Here is a 20,446-nt window from a genome sequence, read left to right on the forward strand (position 1 = left end):
ATAAATGGGTCAATTTCAGGCCAATAGGGTCTTTTCCGGGGATGTAAGTAAGGGGTGTAATCTCAAGTTTCCGAGAGTTTTTTGATTTTAATCCATGAAGGAAAAAATGCATTTCATATAGTTTTTTTTTTTTTCTAACAGTACTGTTAGAGTACACAATTTTTTCATAATTCTACTGAAACAAAATGAAACCAGTGTTTAAGGAAATTTATTTTAATGAATTGTTCATGATCTCGTTCATGATCGTGATCCGAATAATTTAAAATGCTGATTTAATACTTAATAGACATCCAAATGGTCAGTTGATTCGAAACGAGAGCGACATCATTACGACTAATGAACCGTAAAACTAAGATGTTCCCATTAATTATAAATCGCAACCATTATAAATAACAGTAATTTAAAAATTAACTGATACTAGTTATTTTAAACTCCTTACATTAATAGAATAACTGTTTTAGTAGAAGAAATAATCGTTTGATTAATAATAATTATATTAAGCTACAAACATACTTAAGTTAAGTATTAACTACAAAAAATAAGAAAAAAAGGAAATAAAATATTAGAAAAACAGCCAAAAGAATTTGACAGCGGTGGGATTCGAACCCACGCCCTTTCGGACTGGTGCCTAAAACCAGCGCCTTAGACCACTCGGCCACGCTGCCACTGACGTGTGTGTTGAAATTAACGAACAATATCTGAGTTGTAGATGGCGTGACGTCAACGACCTTCAATTGTATGACGCATTTGAATTCCCGTTGTAATTAGTCTTTGACATACTTGAAGCTATCGTGTACTCTATATTTTTATTATTTGAATTTGTAATACGAGTATACAAAATCTTTTAAATACGGAAGAAGTATCTATGAATTGGATAATGTTCTTATGTTTATTTTATGTTATTTTAATATTACTTGGTTATTACCAAAAGGTTGGAGGAAGGTTTTTTAAATGGTAAGTCTCATAAACAAACTCATAGAAAAACAATTATTGATGAACATAATACATTAATATGATGTATTTTCATTATAAGATTGATTATTTATATTAATGTAGTACAATAAGATTAGTATAGGGTAGCTATCGCATTGCTTTATAATAATGATTAGGTAGCTATCGCCTTGCTTAAAATTTTCATCTATCACTATGTACCTGCACTATAAATTCCTTAATTACACAATTAGTGCCAAAATCTATTTTCATTTCGATTGAAGTGCATGAAAGATTTCATGATATACCTAAATATTCATTAGAACCTAACATTACAATCATTTTAACAGCATAGTTAAATTAGTTCTGTTATTAAAACTATTATAGAAATTCATACACTCGGGCTATAGTGCGACCAATCTATTGATGCCAGTGGCAAAAAACGGAACTAATACAAATCGATACAAAATTATGACGCACGTAAAGACACTAGCGACGCCCCTAGTTGTAAATTTAAGTTGGTACAGTTTAAATGCTACTTCAAACCACCTACTAGTGACATCTATTGGGTAATAGATTGAACTACTGTTCTCTGTGGTGGTACTAAGGTGCGTTGGGGTAAGATCGGCGCAGGGGTAAGAACGTACAAATCAAATATCTCACTTATTTGGCTAATTTTTTTAATGCTGATCACATTGCGTGGCACGTCATTAAATTCCGCTCCGTCCCGCGGTGACCACCACTCGCTCCGGTCAACACGGAGTGAGATATTTGATTTGTACGTTCTTACCCCTGCGCCGATCTTACCCCAACGTACTATATATATTTTTTTACTTAGTTTGAAACCAGAATCTATTGGTAGCATTTCTATCGAATTTTAGGCTCGCCCCCTATTATATGAAACTTATAACACAAATGGTGAAAAGTGGGTGTACATTATATAGTGGTATACTTAACGTGCCATAATGTACACTTCTGCCTACCCCTTCAGGGATAAAAGGTGTGACGAACAACAAACACTTTAGTAAACTAAAGAATTGATTGACTGCAGGCCTAAAGACTTGTTTGTCAGTTTGACAGATTGTCTTGCAGTTGTAGCTTCTTTACCAGTTCGATTATAAGAGAGTATCTGTTAACTACTTAGGGTCTCAGCACACATATGGGATCGGAAAGGGATCGTCACCGTATCGCCTCGAGCCGTTCAGAATGGTTTGTATTAAACTCCCTACTGCAACGCACACTAATCGGAATAATAACGTAATCGCCTCGCCTCGGAACAGGCTCCGAACTTGAATTCCCGCGCTTACGGCTCATCGTCCCCACGCTTACGTTTCTCCGTCCCCGCGCTTACGTCTCTCCGTACCGACTAACTATCGTGTTAGTCTAGTCGGTGTCGCCTAGCCGTAGCCGAGTTGACGTACAGGCGCTGCTGATACGCTTTCGTTACGTGCATACGGTAGGTTGACGCCTGTTTGACAGCGAGGCGAAAGGCGTTACGGTTACGATCCCTTTCCGATCCCATATGTGTGCTGAGACCTTTAATCAGACTGCTTTGAAATATTCACCCTTATTATGGTACTCAGTCATATTGAATTCTATTCCATTATAATATTGTATCAGCTTATGTATAGATAATATAGGAACTGCATAACTTTGGATGTATAATCAAGGAACTTGGGATGCAGGGAAGTAGGTAATTTGCGACAAAATAATAAAAACACATAATTGTTCATAATATCCTGTATATTTACCTAAGTGTAAAGGAGAATTATTTACAAGGTGGACATCGATAATTATGTATACGCTTATCCTAGCCTACCTCCTTACAAGTTACGAAAACATGAGATTTTAATAATAAGAATAAAAAAACAAACAAAAAGAAATTACAAAAATGATTATTAATAACAGCTGTCAATTAGCCTCTCTTGTTAAAACCAAAACGAAGATTTATAAAAAAAATCGTCATCAAAACTTTTTAGAACAAAACTTTTTTAATTTTTAAGACTAGCGATTGTTAATGGCCAGTTGAGATGACATTTGAGTAAGAAATAGGCAAGTTTGAATTTAGAATATTGTTATTTGAATGCCAGTTGTATTGTGATACACTGGCATGGAAGTTAAAATAATTTTATCGCCGTTCTTAGATTTTAACGGTTAAAATTAATGAATAATTTAACTAGTCCAGATTATTATAATTTTCGTAAAAGCTTAGGATTACAGTGTACATTTCAGCACCTTTTATTTATACGGATTACATGTAAAAGCGTCTTGCTATATTTATTTGCTTAGGCGTTATAAAAAATGACCATTATGATAAACCTTAATAATTCTCATACCAAATTATTAACTGATAAAACAATATGTCCACTAGGACCTTGAATTATTGCAAAAATTAAAATACATAAATTAATTATTAATATAATAGTTATTACAAATAAAATTCGATATTATAATTTATAATAACATTAAAATAATTGCATTACAACGCTTTCGATGTCAAAATAGCGGCTAACGCTAGGTAAGTATGGTCGAATATGTATTTGAAGCAAAATATATAAGTTACTATGATAGGTAAATAGGCAAAATGCGTTCTATTTGACAAACGTACACGTTTACTTTTTACAATATTTATCTATGCTGACTTTTTTTTTGCATAGCACAAATAATTTTTCATTAACAAAAGAATGACGTCAATATGATACTATTGAATGCAAACTTTTTAAATCTGTGTAAAATTATTTATTACAATGAACGCATTTTGGTAGACAATGCACGAAACACAGAACTTAAAACAAAGATCTTACATGAAATCTATTACTTACTTCAAAGATGTAATACGTAGATTTATTAAGACCATTACTATTATCTACTAAAAACTACCTTTTCAGGGGTAGCCTAGCTAACTTCAAGTAAAACTTGAGTATTTTCTCATAAAACAAATCGTAGTCCAAAGACCAAAACATAGTGCATTGTCTACTAAGCCTAATTACCTATCTAATAAAGACAATGAGACAATTTAAATTAAACTTTAACACCACAAAACAGGGTTTACTTTTGATTGTCATTACATGGCAGATCGATTTACGAACTTATGGTAAACTATTGTTATTGAAAACTGAACTTTGATAACAAATGAATATAGCTTATTTTGTATTGTTAGTAAATGTCTCATTGGCTTTACATTAAGAACATAATTTTGTTTAACGCGTGACATAATTTACTGTTTGCAATAAAGCAACCAATTTTTTATTACATAGGTACTTAGTTAGCTGCAACTGAAACGTAGAAGAGTAAAATCTAGTTATATTTGGTTACACAATAACTATTACCGTATAAATTACTCAGTTTTTTTTACGTTCTAAAAGAATTTACAATTATAATGTACAGTTTCTTACACTAAAGGGCTTTTGCCCTCTACATCTTAAATGTACCAATCCGATAGGAATGTATTTGGATATTTATACGAAGATTTTTCTAGAAACAAACTGTTTTTAGTATAAAAAAATTAGTTAGAGCCTTTTCGGAAGCACCGATGTTCATTGAGAGTGGATCGTTGTATTACGGTCAATTATTTTGACATTTCTCTCAATTTATTTATTTGGGCTTGCAACACTGGGCCGCAGATGTCATACTTTTCTTTTTCTAGTATGTATGGTGGCCAAATATTGTTTTTTCTTATTGTCAGCCATACTTACAACGATGTTATATTTTACTAGAAGCTAGCTTCTTCGTCAATTTAACAGTTAGTTTCTAGAACAATCTAAAACAGGAGTTTCCCAATAACTAATATTTCTAATGAAATGTTTAAATTTCGACATTTTTCTTCATATATTTATACATTCAATGGCTCATTTATATCCAGTAACGCATCTACTACAATATAGAATAATTAAACATTTTCGTGAATTAAAGAAATTATTAGTTTTCTATTAACAATCTCGATAATTACAGATTTTAAATTTTTATATTTTAATTAAATAAATTAATTGACATAACGTGTTACTTAAGTTAAATTAATTAAATAACACTGGCGTTTAGTTGCGTCTACATTAATATATTTTGCGATGCGTAGCTAGGCTTTAAAGCCGATTAAATGGTTATTTGACTACTTGGCTTTTGGCATGGCGGTATTTGGGTAATAAGTTGGGTATATTATGTTTCTACGTAAGATATGGGTAAATGGGTATGGGTATATCTTCTAATGTTTTTTTTTATGCAAAGGGGAGTAAAATATTGTGTATAGCACGCAAATTTATTAATGTCGACGAATATCTCCTATAGAATTGAATTGGGAAATTGAAGATGGCACAAGCAAGTTAAAAACAATCGTTGCACAACCTAATTCCAGAAATTACAATCGTATAAAATGAGATTAAAACATCTACGACTATATTAAAAAACAAACTAAATAATAGAGACAAGTCAATTCCTAAAAATAAAACCCCCAAGGTGACAACAAAATAAATCTTAAATACAAAATTAGTTTTCTAAAATTATAAAAAAAGTATTACAAACCCAAAATGTTAAGAAGTGTGTTATCGAAAATTCTGTTTTTTTTTCTACAAAATTATTGATAGCGAATATCCGTAGATAGATATACAAGATTTGTTCAGTAAAAAAATAAAAATTTCGATGACAAACTGGAAGCAAAAATATTACAAAATCTACTTATTTTTTTATATAGAGAGTTCGATCTAAATACATACACACATACATAATTATATTACACATAGTACTCAAGTGTCGGACGTGTCCACAGCTTATTTATCGAGACCTTACAGTCTGCGCGAAGAGAATTGGCAATATACAGTTGAAGGAAAGCGGATGGCACAAAATTCTTATTTTTTTTTTTTTACAGAAAACATACAAGATCGATCATTCAGAACATACGAACCACATTGGTCTTTCATAGAGACATCAATACACCAAAACCTCTGATAAACACCATTTAAAATCATCACACAAATGATTAAAAAACTTGGTCTCAAAGATGATAATTTAATAACATTTTTAACTTTAAATCTTACTGTCTTCGTAGTGACAATAATCTGTATCTTTTGTACCTGGCTTGTACATCACTGTACAATCCGTACATTACAAATTTGTATCCATGTCAAACATTTATAGAATAATAAATTATTTCATCGATCGTATATAATTTTAAAATAATTCACAGAACAATTTTAGCCACGTTCATATATATTAATTGAAATTATTATTTTGTTTCTTTATTTATATTCCCGCGCATTTCGCGTGGTATGGTGTGTAACTGTCAAAATTTAAAAATGGAATGGCTATTCTGGAGACGGTTGACCGGTCAGTCAGGGCGTGACCGCCGACTAGTAAATACGTGGCGTTGGTTGCTCTGTGTCGTCTCACGCGTAAAATTCGCGGTTGTTGTGGCCCTTTCCGTACGATGCTGCTGCAGGGCTTCTCTTGGGCTCGTCGAGCGCGTAGGAGCCTTCGTCCTTCTTGCGCATGCGATATACTATGAACATCACTACCAGGATTGCGCATAGTAACCCTACTACTGCACCGCCAATCACGGCTGAAAACAGAAAAGACAAAATATTAGACATAAAAGTAAATAAAGGTAATAAACGACGGACACTAGTCGCATCATCATCAAAACATATGTAGGTCTGTACTAATCGAAACAATGAATGTTTTCTGTTCGAAGAACAAACAAACAAACTTATCCTTCCTCGTTTGCATTTGTAACAGTTATTCAGATAGGGAAAATAAATGTAAAGTAGGTATGCTCAGAGTAAACTTAAGGTAAACTCAAAAAGTTCCAAAGGGATTTTTGACGCCAGAACATAGTAGGATTAATGAGGAAGTTTCTAGTGCATAATTATTTACTTTTAGAGCATTATAGTTTAGTTTAATAATAATAATATGATAGTAGTTAACCGGTTAACTATTTCATTGCTACCCACACCCATAATCCTATCATTTCTTTTTACCATATCTCACAATAGTTCTGTATCAACCGGGGATTGAAAGGACAATCGGCTATTACCCCTGTAGGTAATAGCCGGCTGTTGTCCCATTTCACTTAAATTAAAATTGTTCAACGGGCTCTTTGCGAGTTGGCTTCGCCCGCTCATACGCATTTCAAAGGCCTGGAACCCTGTGGTCGCTTGATAAGTAAAGAACAAACAAACAATATGATAGTAAGAATACATACCGGCGAGGATGCCAGGCTGCGCGAAGAAGCTGGTGGCGCGGTCCTCGGGCTTGGCGTTCATGATGACGACTTTGTCCGGCGCCCTCGACTCTTGGTTCACGTTGCTGCCTGACGGCTCCTGGTCCTGAAACGTTACAGCTCTGCTTTATACGATTTGGAAGTCAAATTTGTCCACGTTTAGGGGTGTAGATCTCAATTTATGATAGTCTGAATTGAACTTCAAATATATTATGTAGTTAGTTTAAAGAGAAGTTTTAAATTGATTCTCAATCTGGGTAAAATGATTGGCTGATTATCATATAGGTATCCATTATCAACTGAGTTTTTTTTTCTTCACGTTTCTGCACTATTTAGTGTTTGTTTCAAATAAACAAAACAATAACAACAAGAACATTTTTAAACTAAGATATTTTTAGAAAGCATTGCTAGCCAATTTCTCGCAATCAAAACAAACAAACGATAGTTTTATTATTCTTAGCGACTATTAGTGCATTTCTTAACAAAAGGTACATCACCAGGGTTGTAGAAGCTTCAAGAACAGTATCCTCGTGTGTTATGATAAAATCTTTCCAGAATTTCTTCTAACCACGTCGAAAGCAGATGTCAAAATATTCACTCGACCGTTTCAGATAGTACTAGGAATGAATATTTCTCAACGAGTGTATAACCTCGACATATTTAATTTTCGTCTGCTATTTTCAGAACTATTTTCACGACAAAACAGAAGTAGATACTTTCGTGTTTTATTTTAGATAGGTACGAAGCTAGAAGTATGGTGATCGATACCTACTGGATTATTAAAACATTTTAATTTATCTAATAAAATGTACTTTATATGAATGTGTCTAATTTTATTTTTATTTTTATGGGATACAATCATATGTGCAATTAGTGGTCTATCTACAATAAAATTTACCGATAAAGCCGGTCACTAATTAGACCAATCCGCTGTACAGACAAGGAGTCTATAAAAATATGCACCATCAATGCAGATAGACTCTTTCCTCTCTTATTGTCATTTCATTTAATAGAAAAGAAGACATTAGTATCAGAAAAGATTATCATTAACTTTAGAATTTTATATATATATCTTCAACTATATTATCTGTTGTAATTTGTGTTATACCTATACTGTGTAAATGAGATGATAAATAAATGAATCTTTCTAAAAATTACTAATCAGTCATCACTTCCTCAGATACTCTAAAAATAGTTACATAGAGGCTATATATAATCCACAATTTGATACTGTGTTGGGATGTCACCATTATCATTCGTCCCACTATCCTGTGCTTACCAAAATTAAATCAGGTCATCTAATGACATTCGTGATATCGGGGACAGTTCCGGACTATGGTAAAATCGGGATTTTTATCGCGTGCAATTTTTTTACACATCTAATATCTTGTATTGTTCAGTATATGTTGAGTTGAATTGTAACAGGAAGTGCTTATAGTAATATCTGGCCAGTATACCTATATTATGTTGAGTTGAATTGTAAAAAGAAGAAATAGTTTTTGCTAGGAACAGCACAATACTAGAATCCTCTGTAAGCAGTAAGTTTCGTAAACGAAAATCTCGATAGTATTTTGCATCACAGTGGTTTTCAAAATGAGCAGTAGGTACTAAACTGTATCTAACTGTATTTAGCGTGCTTTCGGCTGTTCATACTCTCTGAGTCATGAAGGAGCTTCGAGATCATAAAGAGTTACAAATCAATTTCGATTAGCATAATTCAACCAATTACATCGGTCCATCTGCACACCTATCTACATGAGTAACGAGCTCACTCTGTTTATATAACTTTGAGAATAAGACGCATAATAACATTACACGTGTGTTCTATTGTTCTATTATTACATCAGGGTGTTATTGTAAGACTATACGTACGACTGAAGGCACGAGGTCCTCGCCAGAGATGCTGATGTCTGTCTGATCCGGGCGCGAGGGTTGCTCCTCCCCCGCGCCTCTGCCCTCCTCCGATGTGCCTTCGCCTGGCTTGTTCCTTGTATTGGCTGAAATACATCAACAACAAAAATAAGTTCACTGCACAATCAATTAATTGTAATTTTCCTTGTATATGTATTTGTCACGATAATCCAAGAAATGTTTATTCATAGTTTTATAGCTCAATGTTATTAGAATAATGCGTACGGTATTGTTTTAATATTTGTAGTAACGCTCTCTAATTTTTGTGAAAGGAATTGTTGTTACATCGCTTGTAAATATTGGGCTAGTGAACGTATGGTTAGATCGCACTGATGTTATTTTGAATACGATGTTCATATACACATTGAACTGTTAAAGTAATACGCAATGATTAATTAGATTTATAATAGAAATGACGAAGACTATTAGACGGTTAGTGTTATTTTCAGAACCCAAACCAAAACCATAGTCCATAAGGAGGATTCAAAACACCATGGGAGCAAGAGACAGAAACGAGAGGCCAGAGTACTTTCAGGGAAACTAGAATATCAATATTTGAAAGGGATTTGGATTACATCGGATATGACTAACATCGCTTATACAAAAAGCGAAATACAGGAACAATGTCTAAGTCATGGGACAGGAATCATACATGATACAGCATGAACAAAAGCAAAGGTAGAATTAAAAGTAAACTTCTAATAAAACATCAAAAATACCAATGATATGGACAATATTGCTAAGCTAATGGTTCCATGAGATGAAATAAATACGGATACTTCAGGGCTATATTACCTTGGACATGCTAACTAGAACTATGAAAAAGGAACACTAGAAATGGGTCTAATGGCTGCATGAGAGTAACGAAGTCATGCGATAATTAAGAAAAAAAGTAAGGAAGTATATTCCCATAAAATTTATAAAAATAATGCTACGAAAAAACTTACCAAAATCCTCGGACGGTTATAAAACGATTGACATAATATTATGAATGTATTAATATTTTAATTAAAACAACACGTAAGAATGTACGCGCGTACGACAGTCAGGCTGTCCCAATAGTAACTGGCGTGTGGTTAAAACAATTAGAAATAACTGCAGATAACAATAAAACTGTTAATTCAAGGTTACGTTAGTGAACCTCGTTAGGTTAATGCAATTATTACTTGCCATTTTATCACTGTGGTTATTCTGTTAAATGTCCTGTTAATGTTATTATAAGGATGGGCGTATAAAGTACATCTATGTATACAGTTGTACGAGAAATCCTCACTAATTAGAATATAATAAATTCATGATTCAACCCGCTTCAGAAATTGTGTTAAGTGAACAATTTGAAATGTAAATCAACTACGTTCTTCGTCAAGTGAAGACTTCTCGCACGAAAACAAAAAATAAAACAACGCAAAATAAAAACTGGCATGCTTCAGCCACTACTCACGAATGAGCACATCGATATTCCTGGGATCTGTTGGTAATTGGAGCGGGATGTTCACTTTGTTTACGACAGGAGGCTCCGTCTGTTCGGGGATGTCTATGTCGTCTGGCTCCGATTTCTCGGGCACAATGGGAGTTTCGATAATGGTGCGTTCTGTCTCTTCACTGCCAACGGTGGTGGATCCATAGTCTTCGTCATCGGGAGGTCCGTTGGGCTCGTCACCTGATCCTCGCCCGTCCTCGTCGTCAGGGCCGGGGCCGGCTCCCCACCCGGAGCCCGAGCTCTCGTCTGTGTCTAGGCCCGAACCATCATCAGCAGCATCGATGAACAGGTCGTGGTCAGGCGGCGAGTGGACGTCGTTCTGTATTTGAACTACTGTTTCTTCTGTCGGTTTTTCTACGGCAGCGTCCTGGAATGCACAGAAATATTCACGTTAGGTGTGTGAATAAAAATGTTTGGTTTCATGTCTTCATTCACTGAGATAAAATGAAGAAACATCATTTGTATTTCCAACATTAACAGAATTCGTTTGTGAGAAAAACACTATCACATTTTATTTCCTCCGTAAAGCAGCCAAAAACAATCGCAAGAAATATAAAAACTATAAAACTACGCAATGAAATCTGTTGCGTCGTAATGGTGAACATCGGAAAACATCGTAAAAATATGTCACGACACAATCGGCGTAATAATGTCGACGAATAAAATGTCACCTGTTTTTTAACGTCACAATCGATGGTGATTCACAAGATAAGGGTTGAGACAGAGTTTAACGCAAACACTACATCATATTGATCAAGTTGCACCCTATCAGATGACGTGACCAACGACCTATTTCGAGAAAAATCTTCCATTGACGCACAGTTTTATAAATTGACCTAATTTACAGAATAATCATCTCCGAATAGCCACATAAACAACCGAGGTAATGTAATTTTAGTTCAATAAAGAAAATCTTAGCAGAAAAGATATCTGAAGATAAAAATTCTCACAATAACAAAAAAATAATTGGTCTGTTTGACCTACGTCACTACAAATGAGCCGACGACGGAGCTCGCGAGATACGATTACAAAACAAACACTCACTCACCTGGGGGTATTTCTGTCGCTGTATTAAATACTAATTTTAGGCCAGATTCAGATTTTATAGATAATTTTGATAGCAGATTGTCTGCTGTGCACTGTTGGCGTAAATTGTGGCTGCAGGGACGACGATCGATAGGCTTTTTGGGGGGTGTAGCGAGGGAGGGGAGCCAGTCGGTTTGTCGGGAACATTCGGGTTCCCCCGGCCGCCGGTAGATGGTTCATGAGGCTTTCATTCAGGGGTGAATTCAAACAGTTTTCAGGAGAGGCGAGCAAGTAGTTACAGTTTTGTCCGCTAGATGTCATTCTATCGAACTTCTTGTTTACGAAAGCGTTTTCGCAGACTTTCAAAGTTTTAGATGGCTTTTAATTGATCATTAACTAAGTTTCTACATTTTACTACGAAAGATTATTAATCGCCACCATCAGTAGCGTGAAGATTAAAAGCTTTTCACCCACTACGTTCGTTACTTAAGCATACATATTATTGCTTAATAATTGAAAAAAAAAGATAAAAAACTTTAAACTACTACTAATATTATTACCACAAACAATTTCGTGACTTAAACCCAAATTATTTTATTTAACTCCGAAAATAAAATCGTACTTACATAACAGATCTATCAAACGTATCAGTAACGCTTGGTAGCAGATCAAAGTGAATTGTTTCAACTGCCGAAAACAGTAGGCTGTGTAAATAAATACCTTTGCCCTTTCATGCGTTGCACGTCACATGTCGAGAATGACGTAAGTAATTTCTCTTCTTGACAGCTGTGTGGAACAAACTTGTGACTTGTGTCGCGCCGCGTCTTACAAATTATGTGTGTGTGTAGCATTTTTTGTCGTAATTATTTTGATAAAAAAGTAGTATAGCATTTTTGTGTCAAATTGCTAGAAAAAATACGAAAACTAAGTATGTCGTACAAACAATGAAAGTAAGATTTTTTTTTACAATTTACTACAGTAACTGAAATGTCGAATTTATTTATTTTTATTTACTAAAATACCTAACTGGTGAAATTGAAGCACGTATATTTGTCAATCAATAGTGCTTAAAAAACACATCAAAAGCCATTGGGGTAAAAGTGACCGGTACTACCGGAGAATTTGCCTTCAACAGATATTTGTTGGCAGTCAAAGTCTTAAAAATACATGTATCCTTTTCTCTACGAAAATCCTGAATCACTTAAGAATTGGTGTACCGTGAAGCAACATTACTATTAAAAATAAACGAGCGCCCAACATTCAGGCATTCTGTGTGATTACCAGAGTTTTATCGTAAATCCCATCCGGGTGTAATGAGAAATATTATTTATTGTCCGGTTTTAGGGTTGCCATCACCGGATATGTTTGGGGTTGCCACCTTTGTTTCGTTCAAATTAACCGCGCGCTGAGTTTGTATGAGATTTTTTTTGCTAATGATGGATGTGTAAATGTTGTGTTTTTTTTTTTTATTTTGAATTTAAATAAGCTATGGGGAATTGTATGGTAATAACAGCATTAGCTGTGTAGTCACGTATTTCCAAAATTTAACCTTATTATGTTTAAATCCTTTATTACAGACTGACACATTTTTTAAAAGCTCCATAAATAATTGCATAATGTGTTAAATTGTTCAAGGGTAAGGTAAGGGTAAAAACAATTAGCATTTCATATAAACCCTTTTACATAACGTTTTAAGTTTCTTATTACATAAATCGTTGCGTAAAAACTGTTGAAGGCAAATTCTACGCAAACGTTGATCATTATCCCCCACGTGACAGTTAAGTTGTTAAGACGAATTAGCTAATTTGGTGTTTAAGGGCTGATTTTTCCAACGCCAAATTAAGTTTATCACAGGAATAATTTGGAATATTGACTACACGGTTGGTGCGGTGGCTGGACAACTGACTGTCGTGCAGCAGGCTTGATTCCCGCACGGAGCTACTCTTTGTGTGATCCGCAAAATGTTGTTACGGTTTTGGTGTCATGTGCTAAATTTTATGTTTGTAAACACACCCAGGACACAGGAGAAAAACCTAGCGTGTTTGTTAAAAAGAAAAAAAGTATATAGAGAAGTTGGTTTTTCCATACTAAGATCTGTTAGTTAACTGCAAATACGGCCTTAAGTATTATGAATACTAAACACATATAGTTGATATTCCTATGACACCTCGGCAACCCTATAACAGCTATAGTGTGGGCGTTTAGACCTGCCGTATATTGTGAATGTTTATGACTCTGATATGCCAGGATCCGCTAATGTACCCATCGTACTACATTAGTCAAAGAAAACTGTTCGGAAAATCATGTTTATGATATTTTAGAACATCAAGTAAGGATATTAGGTTCTTGTTCAACGGAAATTATTTTGTTTTCGGGAATTGATTTATGGAAAATATATGTATTGGTTTTAATAAATATACAAAACATAAATATGAAAGTTGGAAGAATATTTATGAATACTGTCCTAGTCCTAAGTGATATACTGTTTTCGGAAAGTGTCATAGTTTTTGTTGGATCCGTAGAAACGACAAAGTAGGTAATATTATTGACTTTGTGATAGTGACTGGCTTCACTGACAGACAGACTGACGGATAATTCAAATTGACGTTTCAAAAGTGCCTAATTGAGGATTAATTGAAATAAATGCTTTGACTTTGATTTTATGTTTAGCATTACATAAGCTTTTTTCGTAACATGAACGTAAATACAACAACTTCCAAGATCCATTGTTCGGCAGACGCATTAGTGACCAGACGACCAACGAGGTTCGTTTAAAATTTTTATTCAATTCATAAATACAATATTACGTATAACATCCCCAAAGGAGATATGGGGAGAAATGTGGGATGTTACATAATGCCATACATATTAATTACCTACATTATTATGGGGGTGAATGTATTGTAAAACAACAAGGGTTGTTTGTAATTAGAGGACCAAAATGCACTACGAAATGAGTAGGAACTTTTACTTTATGATGTTTGTATTGGATCCAGATAGTATGGCAAATCCAGGCAGGTAACAATAAAAATCAAAGCGATAAAAGACAATTTTCTTCCAAAAAAATCCATAAGAAAACATACAGCGGGAATCGGGATCTTTTTACTACCTACAGCAGAAAAAAATCCCGAAGCGAATTACACTATCAGAGCAGGAATAACACTGCGACATTAAGCGGTACATAAAAATGATAACAGCCTGTACTTCCTACTGATAAATCTCGCGTCCCTTTCTAGCTTACAGGGTTTAGTATACATCCATCCTTGTCCCCCTTAGCGGGTGCTGATCGCAAAATGACGATAACGAATATGAATGTAAATGAGTTTAAAAGGTGTACTTGAACGAAGTAAGTTGGCGTTATCTCTGGCTGTACTCCAAGTTTCAGGACATGTTTAGAATTAAGTTTTGGCTGTCTTAGGGCTGTAGATGTGACAGTTTAGTCCGTCAGCCATTTTAACAGATAAATGTTAGGTTAAAACGATTGAAGATGATAAAGTAGTGTCAAAGTTGCTTTGTATAAGTGTTATACATCATAAACTCAAAACTTTGAGTTAGGCTACAATTAAAAATTGCAACGAATTTCTAGCTTCTAGAAAAAAAACGCGGCAAGTATGTGCCACTCCATTTTGAGAACATAATAACAATTGCTCATACAATATTAACACGAACAAAAATTCAACAATGTATCCAACGGCTTTACTAATGACCTTCACACTTCAGAAACGTTTAATCTCCAAACTACTGCCATCTGCCTCAAAGCCCCCAACCAACTAATCCCATTACAGACCATTTTCTACTCCAAGGACGTCAAAAACGACAGTTCTCACACAAAAACCATATCTGCGACCGCTCCCTAAAATAACCCCTTTCACAAAAACTGCTTTCCAACAATCCTCTGAGTTTTATAGATTAATCACATGAATAAAGGGCGACATTTTACAAAGCCACCCCTTCGTACCTGTTCCCGGGGTACATAGGGATGGGCTCAGGAAATCCCGGGACCCAACGTAACAGCCCTAATGACTGGCAACTTCACATTATGCAGTCATTCCGGGATCCAGCTAATACATACGATACCTGGTTGCCGGGCAGTTATGATGTGTGTTGTACTTAACACATATACTTAGATCTGTTTAATATGCTAATGTAAAAATATTTAAAAAAGCAAAGGCATATTCTCAGAAGGAATAATCCATAATCATTGATCATGATGATGATTCAAGACAAATTGGTGATATCTGACTTACTACGATCCACATAATTGAGGAACACTTTTAAAACATCATATAAAACCCATTCAAACAATACCCTTACAAGCCCACAATTTAAAGAGAAGCCCCATAAAGTTGCTCCCTTCCAACAAGAACTCGAGCAAATGTGAAGAAAGTGTAGTAATTACACGCACGCGCTCACGTAACAAACTTCGTAAAGTTCACATTACGTACATGAGGTACCGGATAATCACTCCTCGAGGGAAACTTAGCTCTTAAGTCATTTTGCATGTGACCTTGCGATTTTGAAACGTTCGCCTTTGAGTTTGTATTTGAAATGAGAATTTTGGAATTGGTTTTGCTTGTATAATCCCGATTTTTCTTTTGAAGAATGAAAATTGGTTGCCCATTTTTAATGTTTGGACGTTAAGTATGGTGTTAATTTATTAAGTGCCGCACTCAGAGACTTTTAATGATTAAGCTTTAGCTGAAGCTATTCCTTAGTAACGATTTTCTATTGAAAACAATAGCTAAACACTGGTTTAAGTAACCATTATATACCATAACACCACCATGACTGTACGGCGGTAAAACATTTTTTTTTATCTTCCTGACCATGGGAATACCTTTTGTTTTCTCCCTCATCAGTCATCTTTAAGGTGGAGTTATAGCTATATTATAGCGAAGCTCCTATCATTAACCGATTGAACCTTGGAAAGATTTAAAGGCAAAATCCCATTAAGTGGCGGAACACGAAGGAGAAAATTTTACACTTCATTACACCATAGTCGGACCTCAAAAGTAATACGGGCAAAGGATGGTAAAGGGTCGTGATGACCCATTGTGTGGATGCAAGTTCTTCGTAATTAGAGGAGGTGTGTGTCCGGGCGCAAAATGTGCCGACCCTGCCAAATGTGGGTACCAAAGAGGTAGAAGAATATTTTGTGCAAATTGCTTTCATGTTGATTATTAGGAGAGGGGTTTTCAATAACATTGGTTAGTCAAATATGACAAGACCGCCATTTAAATAGATGATTATTACTTACGCATCTAGTTCTACATGTAATGTACGTAACTGCGTAACATAATAGCGGTTACAAAATTATCAGGCGTTTGCATCTCCATACCCATAGGTCAGCCCCCATTCCTAATTTAGGTACGCTAATAAAGATCGGTAAGTATGTCACTCTTTCATTATACACGGTTCGATGTGCCAACGAGGCCCTAAAACCGGCTTAAAAAGTTAAACAACGCCACTTTGCGAGGGGCCTTTAAATATGCGCTGAATTTTGAAGTAGGCGCAAAAGGGGAACTGTTTAGAATGTACAAAGTTTAATGGAAAACCGTTGCGCTAAGGGAATATTAAGGGGATAATGGTTTGGTTGACGTCAAGGCCCTTATCTGAGGACGTTAGGTCTAATCGATGAAGTTCCTGTTACTAGGGCAAGTGATTAACCTTGTTTATATGAGCGTAAAGTTGGTTTACCTGTAGTCGACAATGTCCAGGTACTGTGGAACAGCAATCAGGCTAATGGTAAAAAGGATTAACAAACATTTAGGCGACAACGTATTTTGTGGGGTATTTTTGGCTTATCTAAGTTCTAATTTGCATTGAGCTTCCGTGGTAGATAACGCCCAACATTTTCTACGAATTATGGCCGCGCAGCCCACATGGCAGTGGTAACATTAATGCCTGCTACATTCATTGCGATGTGTGGACTGCATTAAATAGCTCACTGTGTTATTTCGATCAGAAATCCAAACAATTTTCAATCAACATTTTGGGATTGAAAATTCCAGTTCTATCGACAAAAGTCAGACTAGAAATAGCTGTGAATTAATGTAACGCGAGAGTTAAGAACCAGGAGTAAAATTAACTTGTACCATGTTAAGAAGTGATCGTCTACAAATAAACTAGTTCACACCAGTTTACAACAGTGCCAGGAAAATCTAACTCTATTTAAAGTCTTAGTTTTGCCATGAATGTTGGAGTAAGTTCTCTTCTTCGTTTAATACTAGTTTATTTCGGATTAAAATTAATAATGCACCATTTCTAATAGTCTCGTTGGTCGGGTGGTCGCAAGGGCGACTGCTAGACAAGTTCGATTCCCGGGTCGGGCAAAGTATTGATTATACTGTCTAAGAGTGTGAGTGTAATTATTACTGGGCGTTTTTAGGTATTTCGAAAATTACTTAGTGGTAGTACGGCGTCTGAAAATGTGCCAAGTATAGATGCAGCTAAAATGGTGACAAGTGGGTGTACATTTTATAGTGGTATTACGTGCCGTAATGTGCACCTCTGCCTACCCCTACAGGGATAAAAGGCGTGACGATAAATAATAATTGATTTGTAATGTAAACAGAAATTTAAACATTAAAATTCCTTAACTGTAGACACATTACAGAAAATTAAACTTTTTATGGTATGAACAAGTTTTTTCTGCAAGAAACAGTATTGCCAACATTTCAAACATGTCAGGAACTCAGGAACGAATCGATAGTCCGGAATAAACTAGTTGACACCAGTTTATACGGTTGTCAGGAACGGCTCGAAACTTTCCTTTTGTCTCAATTTTCTTCTCAACTCCGATATGTCAAATGTGAAAGTTTTGTAGCATTTTATTGAGGATTTGCTTGACTAGAGACTATTATTCATAGAGTGCATGGGGAGTAAGTTTCTGATGAATTATTTATTGAAGAGAAAGACTAAGATATGTTTGTGTACTGAGACTTTAGTGATGGCGTGTTTCGTTTCTTGTGGTTGGAAATAGTTGCTGTTATTTATTAACTTGGCCCGAAATGGTTTGTGTAATATAACCCACGGCCGGTGTGTCGGTTATTTTGCTCGAACTTGGCGGACACACTGCCGTGTGTCTAGATCTGGGATCGAAAGCTATAAAACATAATTTTTATGGTGTAGTGAGTAAATAGGTCATTAACCTACAACTAATACATCGTCCAATTGACATCAACATCTGTGCTAAATTTATCGAAGCACAAATAGTTATCTGTCCCATCAGAATGTTCTGCAGTCCAATTTAAATCCCCAACGAGATCAAATGAAAACGTTTCGACCGTCATTCGATTGGTTCCACTGAGGTGGCGTCGTGTTAGACCAAATACGTTTGACCTGCCACACTGGCCACCATTTCCTTTATGCAGTTCATTTGTGTATTGAAGTTGGGGGAGAGGAAGGTCAGGTTACATTGGTAGTTATATCAGGTCAGCCGCTGTGTTACGTGAATGTAACTATGGTGGGGTTTAAGTTATAGGAGAGATAGGCGTCCGATGCTTCAGATGGAGTGATTGCTGGCCCTAATATAGGTATGCTTAGTTTGAGTATCTGAACTGTCTGGATTTAATCCCATTTGCTATTGTATTAGTCGATTATATTGGCAGTAGAAGATGTTACATAGTTGATTGAAAACTGTCTATATCTGGTGAAGTTTATAGTAGTAATATGGTTTTCTTTCAGCCATAAAATGTTGTAAAAACAATAGCAATAAATTACAAGATGACTTAGATAAAACAGAAAGCGTTAAATAAGAAAAGTTTAGGGACCAGAAACATCTTGACTGAAGACGAGATAAGTACTTAAACATTAATGAGTGAAGAAGTATAACTCGAAGTAGCTAACATTGACACCACTCAAGATGCTGTACATAATTAATGGACTAAATTATTCAAGGACGCTTTATACAGAAGATTGTTAAAAAAGTGTAATTAGAAAAAACCTATAAATAACTCAAGAAATGGAAAGTTGGAAAAGAATAATGGATGACAAAGATGAATGAAGACGAATCGTTGAAGATGTGCAAAGTTTGGAAACTACGAAAGCAGTTTAAGATGCTATTTATGCTGTTTATTAAAAACAGAACTCTATCATAAAGTCAAGTGAAATACCTCAATATCTGGGTAAAGAAGGCAAACAACAAAATGATAAGTCATTACTAAAATAGGTAGTTACTTCTCGTTTTTCATAAGGAATCTGACGTAGGTGTCAATATTTTCAATTGAGAAAAAAAAGCATCACAGTAATTTATCATAAGTTTGCCAATACTATCTATAAATAAACCAATTGTTATCTAATCCTTTCGCATGTGTGTTGTTCAGTGATCCCAAGTGGGTTGCTTAGGTTGACCCTTGAAGAGTATTTTAGTTTTGACTATAAATAGTTGAGTAACCCGATGTTATATGAGTATTAGCTTTCGAAATCGGTATAACTTTAGTTAAAGCTTCTTAATCATGCGTATCAATTACACAATCGGTGTAAAAATCAAAAGAAAGATATATAAATTCTTTAATAAAAACATTGTAACTCATAAATGAAGAAGCTGAAAATAATTTCTATTGTAGCATAGTCTGAACTATTCGCCACTCGACGAGCATGCACAGTGAACGGTTCAACGCGCACGCTTCCCTTTTCACTCGAGTCCTTTGTTGTACAAATAAGGGCTAATTAATTAATTCCACCTGTCTTAGGCTGATGATAATTCCATTGTGGCTGAATACTCTATACCGTTAAGGCGTCTCAGTTTACTATTGAAGGCCTAGCTTTAAGCAAATGAGGTCTAATCTTTTAGGGCTAATCTCTTGAGCCTTTTTGGTTTCATAATGGCGCCGTATACAATAAGTTCTCGCTTATCGTCCCCAGCCTAAGCCCAGGTCTACTTCCCGCCT

General features: G+C 35.2%; 1 protein-coding gene and 1 non-coding gene across 7 annotated transcripts in view; both read right to left on the reverse strand.

Moving 5' to 3' along the window:
• Positions 1 to 585: 585 nt before the first annotated feature.
• On the reverse strand, positions 586 to 665 carry Trnal-uag (transfer RNA leucine (anticodon UAG)). The gene has a single exon. It is a non-coding gene; the product is annotated as a tRNA-Leu (tRNA).
• A 1,990-nt stretch (positions 666 to 2,655) lies between these two features.
• LOC118276940 (syndecan) overlaps positions 2,656 to 20,446 on the reverse strand; it is a 283,688-nt gene continuing 265,897 nt past the window's right edge. The window contains exons 2-5 of one of the 6 annotated variants that reach the window (XM_035595572.2): positions 10,491 to 10,896; positions 9,011 to 9,135; positions 7,121 to 7,244; positions 2,656 to 6,478 (exon numbers count right to left, since the gene is read on the reverse strand). In XM_035595572.2, coding sequence (XP_035451465.1) covers positions 6,306 to 6,478; positions 7,121 to 7,244; positions 9,011 to 9,135; positions 10,491 to 10,896 — 828 coding nt within the window. In that variant the 3' untranslated portion in view covers positions 2,656 to 6,305. Of the gene's footprint in view, positions 6,479 to 7,120; positions 7,245 to 9,010; positions 9,136 to 9,996; positions 10,165 to 10,490; positions 10,897 to 20,446 lie in introns of those variants that run through there. The other 5 variants (XM_050699169.1, XM_035595581.2, XM_035595590.2 and 2 more) reach the window with 5 other exon arrangements.

This window comes from Spodoptera frugiperda, chromosome 15 (assembly GCF_023101765.2).
Source record: "Spodoptera frugiperda isolate SF20-4 chromosome 15, AGI-APGP_CSIRO_Sfru_2.0, whole genome shotgun sequence".
NCBI classification, from domain to species: Eukaryota; Metazoa; Arthropoda; class Insecta; order Lepidoptera; family Noctuidae; genus Spodoptera; species Spodoptera frugiperda.